Here is a 12181-nt window from a genome sequence, read left to right as displayed (position 1 = left end):
ATAGAGTAAATTGCTGCTCTAAAATCAAGAACATCACAAATATAGTGCATTACTTCTTTTTCATTCGAGATATTAAGTATTTGTTGCCTGTTTCGGCTACATCTTTTCAAGGGGTGTCGTATGTACAACAAGAAACATATTTATATTGCAATATATTATCAGAAAATACCCTTTGATTGATAAGCAAAAGTGCCAAAAATGATCTTCAACAATTTTGTGTAATTTGTCATATGAAATGATATCAACTTTTATACTCTAATCATCCAACAGGATAAGTGGAATATTCCAATCATATTCGTGCCAGTAGTAGTTTTGGAAGTCCACTAAGTGGACCCACCAACCGAAGTGGTTGCTCATTTATGCTCATATTATACGCTAAAGAATTGAAGCAGTCCATTTTTTAAATTTAAAACGAAGAAGTGGATTTTAATAAAAAATAGTATTGTAATTTATTAGATCTGCATTATTTTTGGCTGGTATTGATACCATGGACGCCCATATATCAAAATCCAGGGGGGGGGGCAAGTCAACTCAAATTTTTATTTTGATCCATACAACTTAATAAAAACTAAAATAGCCGATTGCAAAAAATGCAAAAATATAAACATGATTTACAAACAGTAAAGAAATACCAGAAAAGTAAAAGTAATCTTAAACAAAAAATTATTAACAACATATTTTATGGTATGACTTTATACATACAAATTTTATTATACAAAATTTTTTATGTAGGAATAAAAAAATCAATTTTAAGCAAGGATGTTAAAAAATAGTAATAAAAAAAGCAGGTACTCTGAGATACGAAATGCAACACAAGCAATAGTGTAGTTTAAATAATATGTAAGTAACATAATATCTGAATTGAAAAATTTCTTTTACTAGGAAATTAAAACAAATATTCAAAACTGTACTACGTTGAAAGGGTTAGGGTAGGGTGTACACCCTTCTACTACCATGCTTAGCCGAAATTGCATAAATAGTCAAATGTGTGCAATCTTCAAATACTTCGCTGGGTCTATAAACTTATTTATATTTGACATTAAAAATTTGTACTATGTTGTAAACAATTGAAGAAATTTAATTAAAAATTTATTTGTTATAATTTATTATAAAAAAATTAACATTTTTTTTCAGTTAGTATTGTATGTTGTATTATAATTTATTGAAACGAATAATTTCCCAATAGAATCTAAAATGGTAAAATGTTAAACCCAACAAAACGTAAAAAGTAAACTTGATATTGAAGGCTAGTGCTCTGTATCTTGTGAAAATAAAAACTGAAGGTTTCTGGGCTTTTGTCCAAACTCATCTATTACTTTTTTAATAAAATTATTTCGATTCTTTTCTATTTTATTTCTATGAACGCTCATCATACATAGTCCATCTAATCTTTGTCCACTTATAGTGGACCTAATCCAGGTTTTAACCCTTCGAAGAGTTGAAAATGATCGTTCAATCGTGCATGTAGTGGGAGGAAGGCACAGAGAAATTTCTATAGCTTGGGCTATAGCTGGGTAAAATAGGCAATGGTCTAGTAGCTCTATCATTGAAATATCTTCTACATCTAAATTGGTTTGATTTTTCCAATAATAGAGCCACAATGATGCCTGTTCTTTTAGATTAGTAATTTTGTATAAATTATTTATGATTTCTATTATTTTGGCGAGGTCTTCTTCAGTTAATTTTATTATGTTTTTGGGATGCAAGTTATACAATAACATACCAGAATTATTGTCTTCTGAAAATCTGACACCAAGAGAACTAATTAAAGAATCTAGGTACGGAATAAATAATGACACTCTAAAAAAGTGTTCAGCGGAATTAACCGCATGGTTTGACCGTTGTGTTTGCTTTCTAGGAGCGATTCGTGGTTTTTCAAGGGTAATACTTAGAGATTCGGCATCATTTGTACTCTTTTCAAAAATTGTTTTAAAAGTTGTTTCCGCTTCTTGTCTGTGCTTTGTTATCATATCAAGAAATAACTGTATATGATTTTTAACTGCCAGCATATCTATTGATTTAGTTTGTAAAATGTTTACTATGGGTTCTAAGAAAGAAGAATATTTGGAAATCAAATTTAGGGAAATTATAAAAGTGGAATCAGATGTGGCACATGAAAGGTGCTGTGCTCTTGATCTTGTTGAGCAATTAAATTTGTTATCTGCTATTATTGTTTCTAAAACATTTTTGATTTCAATAAAATTTTCTGAAAATATTCGAATAGATTTGTATTTTGATGACCAGCGAGTTTCGGGAGTTTCGGATAACAAAGGCATGTTTGGTGCTAATCGCCGTCTCAAAGTACTATCACGAAAAATTTGATGACATCTTAAATAATTCCCACACAATTCCGAATTTCTCTAACAGTATTTAAATCATTAACAACCAGATTTAATTTGTGTGAGGCACAATGAAAAAATAATGCTTTGGGATGTTTTTCTCTAATTATTTTTTGAACACCACCCTCTTGACCAGCCATAGTCGCGACACCATCAAAAATGAACAGCTCAATACCAATGAACCAAAAAGAAGAGTTGAATACAAACAATACGTTCAATTTAAAATAATCCAATAAGAGTTTTTTTATATTTGTATCAAAAATACGTTATTATTATTGCCCATATTATCTTCCAAAACAATCTCCAACTTAAAATATTACACAACACCATTCTAAGCAAACCGATTTCATAAATGACGCAAGCTTCTCTAAATAACCCATAAAATATAAATGGAATTTAATAAACAAAATCCAAAGTAAATCTTGAAATATTTATTTACATAATCAGTTCATTCAGTTCATTCTCTCGGGCCTTGAAATCGAGAGAATTCACGCGCACAGACATGTTCCGCCATCTACCGGACGACGCGCTAAACTCTAGCGGCTCTACCAAGCCAGTCGAGTTTCGATTCGAAACAACAGATGGCGCGGTATGTTGCAGAACTACGTTTCATTGCCAAGTTGATATTGTGCCATGTGCTTCTGGTGCATGTTGCCGAGTGTACGGAACTTTCCTGGTATCGGGGAATTATTTTTGGGGCAATTGGGTGAATAATGAGTCTAATAATAGCTGTGGGAGTTCGTGTAGTACATGATTTTCGTCACGTAATGGGCTTAAAATAGTGAATTGGTCATAGAAATTATCTTATGATAAATGGAAATGTTTGGAAAACGAAAGTAAAAGCAGTTTACTATAATATACTATAAAAATGAGATTAGCGATAGGGATGCACTAGGGAAATAGTTATATTGTAGACCAATTTGGAAAGATTTAGACGTCTAGATGACGTTAATAATAACATGTACCGCGGCGATAAAGTTTTATCTTAAGAACAACATACAAATGACATAATAAACATATTGTATTTATCCACAACAAACAATTTTACATAAAACTGTAATACAAGAAAGATTTTCCAGGAAAGAGTAATAAAAACAAAATAATATTAGGTATCCACATTAAGAAGTATGTATCAAATAATTACCAGACATAAAACTATGCGATTTTTTTTTTAATAAAGTTTTTTAAACAAAAAAATATGAAAAATGATTTAAATCATGGTTGATTTAGTATTCATTTATAATTATTTTATTTACTGGAATTGAAACATTTCTTTTCTCTAGCAGAATATACTTAGAGAAATTAACCTAAGGTCTTTTGAGAGCTTTTGAAGAGCATCATTAGTCGAGCGGCTATGAGTCTCTCAGGAGTCTAAACGTATTCTCTAGTCTAGTATGGGAGTGCCGAGAAAACTCTATAGATTGGCGGGACATAATAGTGCCGCATTGACTGGAAAAAATCCCGGATCCGAACGCAACACAACTCTTACTAGGAAAGTACAGCAAGAAAATGTAAAAATGGATATTAAACGGACATGTATGAATAGAATATAGGACATGGTTGAATTACCGTGCAAATTATGCAGCAATCTGCTAAAAATCATAAGAGGGTATGAAAGGACATGCTGTATACTCATGCTGTTTTATGGAGAATTAAGCTTCAGGCTCTATGGCAGAGTACCTAAAATAGTCAATCATATTTTGCATTAGTTCGTTGGTGCCAAATACTTTTTGAAGAGTATCAAGTGAGCCCAAAAAACATATGGTACCCATCCACTATACCTGTACAAGCTAGAACAGGGTTTTAAAATTCTGGAATAGGTATTATGAATAAATGGAAGATGACCAATGAGCCAATTGGCACTAGTATGTCCGGTTTATACCAGATAGTTTCCAAAAACAACTTTAAATAGAGATGTCATTTTTTGGGAAATCTTATCAACTTTTGGTAAATTTTAATAACTTGTCACAGATGTATTAACGATCCTTTTCAATTCTATAATAGTTCCATCTTATTTTCATGAAACCCGGGAAAAACCTCTAGCCGATAAGTCGTGATGACTCATAGTTTTTCCAGAAACAAGAAATGGTGCATCAAAGAAAACTCTTATAAAAAATAACGCGGGAAAGAAAAGAACTAACAGAAATCTGCCAAAGACAGAACTGTCCTGTTAAACTGATTTTAATTTATCATTCAATAATACTAAAAATAATACTGACAATTGTAGAATATAGTCTATTATTGTTTTTAAGTTTACTTAAATTTATTATTCATAAAATACGATAATGCGAATGACTGGCACAATGATTCGGTAACGTTGAAAGCAACCAAAACAAACTATAATTAAAATCTGAACCATTTAATACCTAATTATATTAAACATGCCCCTTATACACCAGATTTAGTCCTTAGTGATAATGTTTTGGATATCTAAATAAATGTTTTTATGAAACCAATAGCTGTTCTTTGTAAACATCTTTAAAAATCGAATATAAAACCCCCGAATGCGATGTTTTATCATTATTAAAAACAAAAAGGGCTCACCTGGCGGACAATAAATGATCCCGTCGGAGTTCTGCAACCCCTGCACCGGCATTTTCGCGTTATAAACCAAACACCGACTTCCAACAAAATATCTGTGTGCGATTGCGAACGTAAGCTTCGGCGGGTAACTTTTTCGTAACTGGCGCTTCAAGGGTGGACGCTCTGGGGTTGTTAGCGTCGCGGCGGCACGTAGGCGTGGTGGCGCGCGCACAGGACGATCACCTGTAGGATCAAGAAGGCGTCGATCGGTTCTTTTTTTCGGTGGCGTCTGGACACGTGACCCCTAACCGTGCACTTGAAAACGACGATTTATGTTTAGGGTGTGCAGATCTTTTCTATTTTTTTCTTTAGATTTTCGACAAATTTTGTTAAGAAATCAAACGTTTACAGAACAGTTCGTGATTTTTTTTCTCCTGTTTAAATTGTGACTGTATTTATTATTATATCATGTATCATTTCATATGTTTCCATCAATTTTAAGCTCAGTCAAGTTTAATATTTAACTGTTTTATACCCTGTGCCCATTACAATAGACCTATGTTTAATATTATTCCTAAATCTAGGGGATAAGACAATTTTTTATGCAAACAAGTAGCTGTCGTCAAAGATGAACATCATCTGATTTTTTATCTAATTTTGAATTATTTAGCTAATTTAATATTTGGAAAATGAAATTGCATAATTTACTGAACGTTTTCATGAATATATAATCTAGTTACACATCCCTTTTTAAATGAATCTATTACAATGGACATCAACATTATTATTAGGTACTTTTTAAAACAGATAATGAAACAGGGGTGTCGCCATTATTTGTTACACTCTTATTATATTGGAAAAATATCATTAAATTAGTAAAAACAAAACAAGAAAATAAGAAAGACAGTACATGGGGTTGATGTACAATACAAGTGGAAAAAATGAAAATCCTTTTCATGAGGACCTTTAACGTGTTTTGCGAAATAGTTTTAAATAACATTAAGTACTTTTCTATGTTTCTCTAATGCTAATGCAATGTTACTCTAATTTGCCAGTAAATTTATTTGACAAATATTTTCCACAAAGTTCAAAGTTAATTTACTTTTTTTTTAAAGACAATTATAGAAGTTAACCTAAAAATATATCCTTCGTCATACCTGGACTGTTAAAAATTCCGTTCTTCAACATCTCAAGCACTCTGCGGCAAATTTCCAGCCAATCACTAGAAGCTAAGCACTTATCACTTGTCAACAATGACGAAAACAAAAGTGAATGAAAGGGAAACTGTTGACGAAGACCACAATCAACAATGGATGTTTAGTAAATGTCATATTACCAATTAAGAATTTAGATAACAATCTGATCGCTCTTATCTGTAAAGGTTAGCGAACTGAAATAATGTCAAAGGCACTCGATAACTGCCATAAATATATTAATTTATTGTAAGCACCATTATTCAAACGCGGGCGATTATGCAGTGTCGCCGATGGAATGACTTTCAGGGGGGTGAAGGCGTAGAGGGAAGTTTCATGTTATTTTAACTGATCAGCAGCGAGACGAAAGACAAAATGTAAACTTAATTTGTGAATTTATGAAAAATTAGTTTTTTATCATAAACATTCGAATGTTCGAATGTCATTTCAGAATCTTCAAAATCAGACTCTTACACGTATTCAAATTTTTAACGAGCACTAGTTATCCTATTGACAATGACATTTGCTACACACGGAACAGTAGATCTTGTCAGAGACCATATAATCTTGTATGATAAACCAAGACAGATTTCCCAGATCAACTAGAGTCTGAACTTGACGAGTACACAATACATTCATCGAAAATTTATTATGGAACTCACTCCATAAAACACTAAAATATTAGCTTATAAACTTGCTATGGCTAATAAGAATGCCATTGCTGTACCTGATACATGGGTTAACCATAAAATGGTTACAAAGGCCTGGGTCACATTATTTATGAAAAGACACGATCGACTACTAATCAGGGAGCCTGAAACTAAGAGGCCTTATTCGTGCAACCAGTTTTAATAAAACCAATGTTGCCCTATTTTGAAATGCATTTTGGAAAAGTACCAATTTGAAAACAAGGATATATTAAATGTGGATGAAACCGGTGTGCCAACAGTACACAGGTTGAAAAAAATTGTAGCAGAAAAAGGAGTACGCCAAAAAGGGAAAGCTACGTCAGCGGAGAGAGGGCAAACGGTTATAGTCTTGGGTGTCAGCGCCTCGGTTCCTCCGATGTTCGTTTTTCCGAATCATTTTTGAAGTTTATTAAACATTTTCAAGACCATGTGAGATCTATGTACAACCATCCTTGTTTGTTAGTTTTGGACAACCATGAATCACATATTTATATTAAAGTGATTAATTTTTGTAAAGAAAATGGGATCTTCATGTTATCCTTTCCCCCTCACACTTCTCATCGCCAGTATCCTCTTGACAAATCACTTCACGGACCTTTTAAAAAATTTTATTTTCTTCACTTGATTGAATGACGAACAATCCAGGTAAAACAGTGACAATTTACGATATTCCTGGGATCGTAAAATTGGCACTGCCCAAAGCCATAAGTCCTACGAATATTATTTCTGGATTTCAAGCCACAGGAATCGCGCCCCACAACAAAGACCTGTTTACTGATGCTGACTGCTTGTCAAGCTCAGTTACAGATATAGGGATGACTTTTCAAAACAGCGCTGTCGAAACTACCCAAGCTGGGACTAGCAACGTTGAGAATATACAGTCACAGGGGCACCAATCTACGTCTTCTATGAGTAAGAGTATTTCTATACACCTGTATACGATGAGTCCTCAACAAACTCGTCCCTATCCAAAAGCTGGAGAGAGGAAAAATAATAAAAAAGGGAAGAAACCTTTGAAATCTGCGGTTCTTACAAGCACTCCAGTAAAGAAAAGGCTAGAGAACGAAGCTGAATAAAAAGAAGCCAAAAAAATTCTGCACTAGTAAAAGGTCTTATATGTTAGGAGTCTTACTCGAGGCAAGTTTTGACCAAAAATCTCATAATTTGTGTGAATAACATCAATAATATATTTTATTTTTCACTTTTGTATTTTTTTTGTCAAATAAATTACTTTAATATTGTATTAAGTGTGTAATTTCTACCATAATATCCATTTCCTTAACATTTATATACTTGTCTTAACCTGCCCCCACTTAATATCAACTTGCCCCCATGTGGGGAATTTTGATACACTTTGTACCACTATAAAAAAAGGTAAATTTTATAAAAATATCATATCATAACATATTTAATAGGAAAAAAATCTAAACTAACATTGTAAAAATTAAAATACGAATTCGGAATAGTATTACTGCAGTCAAAACACAACCTGGAGCAAATATAGCATCTAACCATAATCTCTTAGTAGCACATATGAAAATTAAAATGAAAAGAATAGAGAAGACAGAAAAAAAAAGAAAGAACTGATATAAATGCACTAAGAGATCCAGAAATCACAGAAAATATCAATGAAAAAATAAATGAACGTCTAAACACCGTAGAGATTGAAGGGGAATGTAATGAAGAAAACATCAACAAAAACTGGGAAAAAATAAAGACTGACTTAATAGAACCTTCAAAAAAGTATCTACGCAAAACCAAAGAGAAGAAAAAAGATTGGATGACGGACAAAATACTAAACTCGATGAAAAATATAAGATATAAGGACAAAAATAAATAATTGTACCAGCAAACACAAAACGAGATACGGCGACAAATTCGAATAGCAAAAGAAAATTGGTTAAAAGAAAAATGTGATGAAATAGAAATGCTACAAAATAAACATGATAGCTTTAATTTATACAGGAAAATAAAAGAATTAACTAGAAGACCAGAATACAAACTACTAGTTGATGTAAAGGAAGACACACTAATGGATACAGAAAACAAATTGATGGTATGGGCAAACTATATAGAACTGTTTAACGACAAACGAGACAAAATAGATTACGAATATTTTGTTAAAGAGACTGGACTAGAAATAAATGAAGTAAAACACACGATTAAAGAAATGAAAACTGGGAAAGCAGTAAGACCAGACGAAATACCGACAGAAATATTGCAACTTATCGTCGACTGCAATATACATGTTATTGTCGAATTATTTAATATCATATACAGGTATATTACCTAAAGAATGGCTTCTATCAACATTCGTGAGTATACCCAAAAAAGAAAAACGCCAGACAATATTGCGATCACTATCAGTCTAATGTGCCACATACTAAAAGTATTAATAAAGATTATTCATCGTAGAATATATAAAAAGTTAGAACAACACATTGGACAAACTCAGTTCGGATTTAGAAATGCTCAAGGAACCGGAGAAGCATTATATGCAGTAAATGTGATAATACAGAGATGTCTAGGTGTAAACCAGGACATGTATGTCTGCTTCCTAGATTATAACAAGGCATTCGATACAGTGAAACATAATCTGTTAATAAAAGTAGTGAGAACAAAGAACATCGACACATGAGATATAAGAATAATAAATAATCTGTATTATGAATAAGAAGCAGTCATAAGAATAAATAATTTAAAAACTAATAAAACAAAAATCAAAAGAGTTGTTAGACAGGGCTATGTCTTGTCGCCATCACTGTTTAATGCATACTCAGAGCAAATATTCAAAAAAACATTCGAAGATGAAGTAGCAGGCATAAAAATAAATGGCCTAACCATACGTGAAATTAGATATGCTGATGATACAATAATAATAGCAGAAAATATTACAGATCTACAAAGAATTTTAGATAAGGTTGTTGCAGCGAGTGAAGAATTTGGTCTGTCACTAAACATAAAGAAAACAAAATTCATGGTTATATCAAAGAAAAATATTAGATACATTAATCTACACGTAAATACTAAAACGATAGAACGAGATTAGAATTATAACTATTTAAGGGCAAACATTAATAAAACAAACGATTATACCATAGAAATTAGAATTAGAATAGGAAAGGCTAGAAGTGCATTCAATAATTTGAAACGAATATTATGTTGTAGAGACCTCAGCCTAAATCTTAGAAAACCAGTACTAAAGTGTTATGTTTTTTCTGTTCTTTTGTATGGTGTGGAGACATGGACTTTAAATGAACAATGTCTCAATAAATTGGAAACATTTGAAATGTGGACATATCGAAGAATACTGCTAATCTCCTGGCAGACAAAATAACCAATGCAGAAGTACTAAGAAGATTAGAGAACAGCAGGGAGATACTGGATTCCATCAAAATAAGAAAACTACAATATCTGAGTCATATAACACGTGGTGACAGATATGAATTCCTAAAACTAATAATGCAGGGAAAGATTTAAGGAAAGCGCAGCATAGGTAGAAGAAGAATGTCCTGGCTGAGAAACCTCAGAGAATAGTTTGGATGCAGCTCAACTGAACACTTTCGGACAGTAGTGTCAAAAGTTAGAATAGCAGTGATGATTGCCAACCTTCGACGTGGAGATGACAAGTAAAGAAGAAGAAAATACGAAATTTGTCTCAACTTGCCTCGCTCTCCACTATTCAAATAAGGGCGTTACTTTAGAGTTTTTGTTTATAATTTAGGATTTTTAGGAAATGTGATTATTTTAGAAATATTTTGTTTATATTATGCCAAACTAGAAAAATTAGAAGATCCTTTAGTTGATTGTGTGAATGTAATACAACAACTTAGAGAAAATGCAGATTTTTCAAAGGGTCAGATGGAAACGAGATTATCGAAAGCATTAATAAAATTTTTGAAAAAACATTCAAACGATGACTGGCATAACATCTAATTTAAATTGAGAATATTCTAGTCATTCTGTATCTGCAGATTTGTCAAAATTCTTTTGTAAAAAGATCTTTTTCTACTTATATAATACAGGTATACAAATTGGAGACAACTTCGTACAGGAAAATTAAAAAAAATACATATCATTGTTAATTGTGACAGTTTATCTATCTAAATCCTCTAAATATTCCTAAGAATATTTTCGTAATATTACACAATGAGTAATTTTTAGAAATAAATTAACGCTTTTTAGACCCCTTAACCTCTTTAATTTTCAACAAAATTCAAAACATTTTTAATTGTTGACCCAATGATATTGATTTTGGTTTAAGTGATACGGTAAACAAACAAGTGTTGCCTCAGCGAAGTAAATTTTTCACCAATAACCTGGTAACAATTCCGAAAATAAAAGTTATCACTTTTTATCTAGACAAAAAATCGTAAGGTGAATGATTCCTTTATTGGTGCTTTAGTTTATTCAAATTAATCTCGAGTGTTTTTGTCGATTTTTGGAAATATGTTAAATGTTTAGGTTAAAAATTGTGCAAAACAACAATTGGCAAATTTGTTTGATAAGGATAACTGGTGTACATTTTTATACCGAAATATCTCTTCTGAATAAAAGCTAGTCAAAAAATGATTATAATATACAAGCTATACAAGAAGCTGAAGCTGTTTTCACTTAAAGATCCTTTTTGTGTGGAGGTTCATCCCATTCTGGGTTTGGTTTTACAGTTTCTGGTGTGACTTCGCTGTTTCCACTACTTTTCTTCATTCTCCTCTCTCTTTAAGTGCCTTTTCTATATTTCTAATTTCTATATTCCTTCTAAGTCTTCTTCCACTTGTTGTCTCCATCTCAGTTAAGGTCTGTCTCTGGTTCTTTTACCTGGTGGACCAACTACATAAAAGAGTTCTTCCTGGATACGAGGCCACCACTTAACACCACAAAGTATACGAATACTGGTCCTAGTATTTTAAAAGCAGAAGTAGAGAAAGCCATCAAACAAAGCAAAAATAGGAAATCTCCAGGCCCTGACCAAATACCATCAGACTTGCTCAAACTTCTAGACGCCGACAATGTTTCAGAACTAACAAACATTTATAACCACATGTACGAAACTGGAACACTGCCACAAATATGGTTAGAGTCTACATTTATCCCACTTCCAAAAAATCCTAATACATCATCATGTAAAGACTTTAGACTAATTAGTCTCGACTAGACTAGGATAATTCTTAATAGAATCAAGCAGAAATGTGAAGACACAATAGGAAATAAACAATTCGGTTTCAGGGAAGGGTTGGGAACAAAGGAAGCTTTGTTCTCAATGCTAACACTACTTTAACGATCATAGGAAGTACAGAAACCAATTTGCGTCTGTTTTATAGATTTTGAGAAGGCGTTTGATAGGGTTCAACATCAAGATCTGAGACTTTTACAAACTTTATATTGGAATCAAGAAGCTTCTATTCTGGTAGACGGCAAAGAAATAGACAAAATTTTT

General features: G+C 32.3%; 1 protein-coding gene across 5 annotated transcripts in view; it reads right to left on the bottom strand.

Moving 5' to 3' along the window:
- The window catches only part of Eip75B (Ecdysone-induced protein 75B), a 395498-nt gene that overhangs the window by 119809 nt on the left and 263508 nt on the right, over positions 1–12181 (bottom strand). Inside the window, exon 1 of one of the 5 annotated variants that reach the window (XM_072525097.1) lies at positions 6020–6065. The exons of 3 other annotated variants lie outside the window; for them this stretch is intronic. In XM_072525097.1, the coding sequence (XP_072381198.1) occupies positions 6020–6050 (31 nt within the window). In that variant the 5' untranslated portion in view covers positions 6051–6065. Of the gene's footprint in view, positions 1–4883; positions 4951–6019; positions 6066–12181 lie in introns of those variants that run through there. One more of the 5 variants, XM_072525095.1, reaches the window with a different exon arrangement.

This window comes from Diabrotica undecimpunctata, chromosome 3, assembly GCF_040954645.1.
Source record: "Diabrotica undecimpunctata isolate CICGRU chromosome 3, icDiaUnde3, whole genome shotgun sequence".
Classification (NCBI taxonomy): domain Eukaryota; kingdom Metazoa; phylum Arthropoda; class Insecta; order Coleoptera; family Chrysomelidae; genus Diabrotica; species Diabrotica undecimpunctata.
The sequence above is the reverse complement of the archived record's forward strand: the minus strand, read 5'-3'. Positions and strand labels throughout refer to the sequence as shown.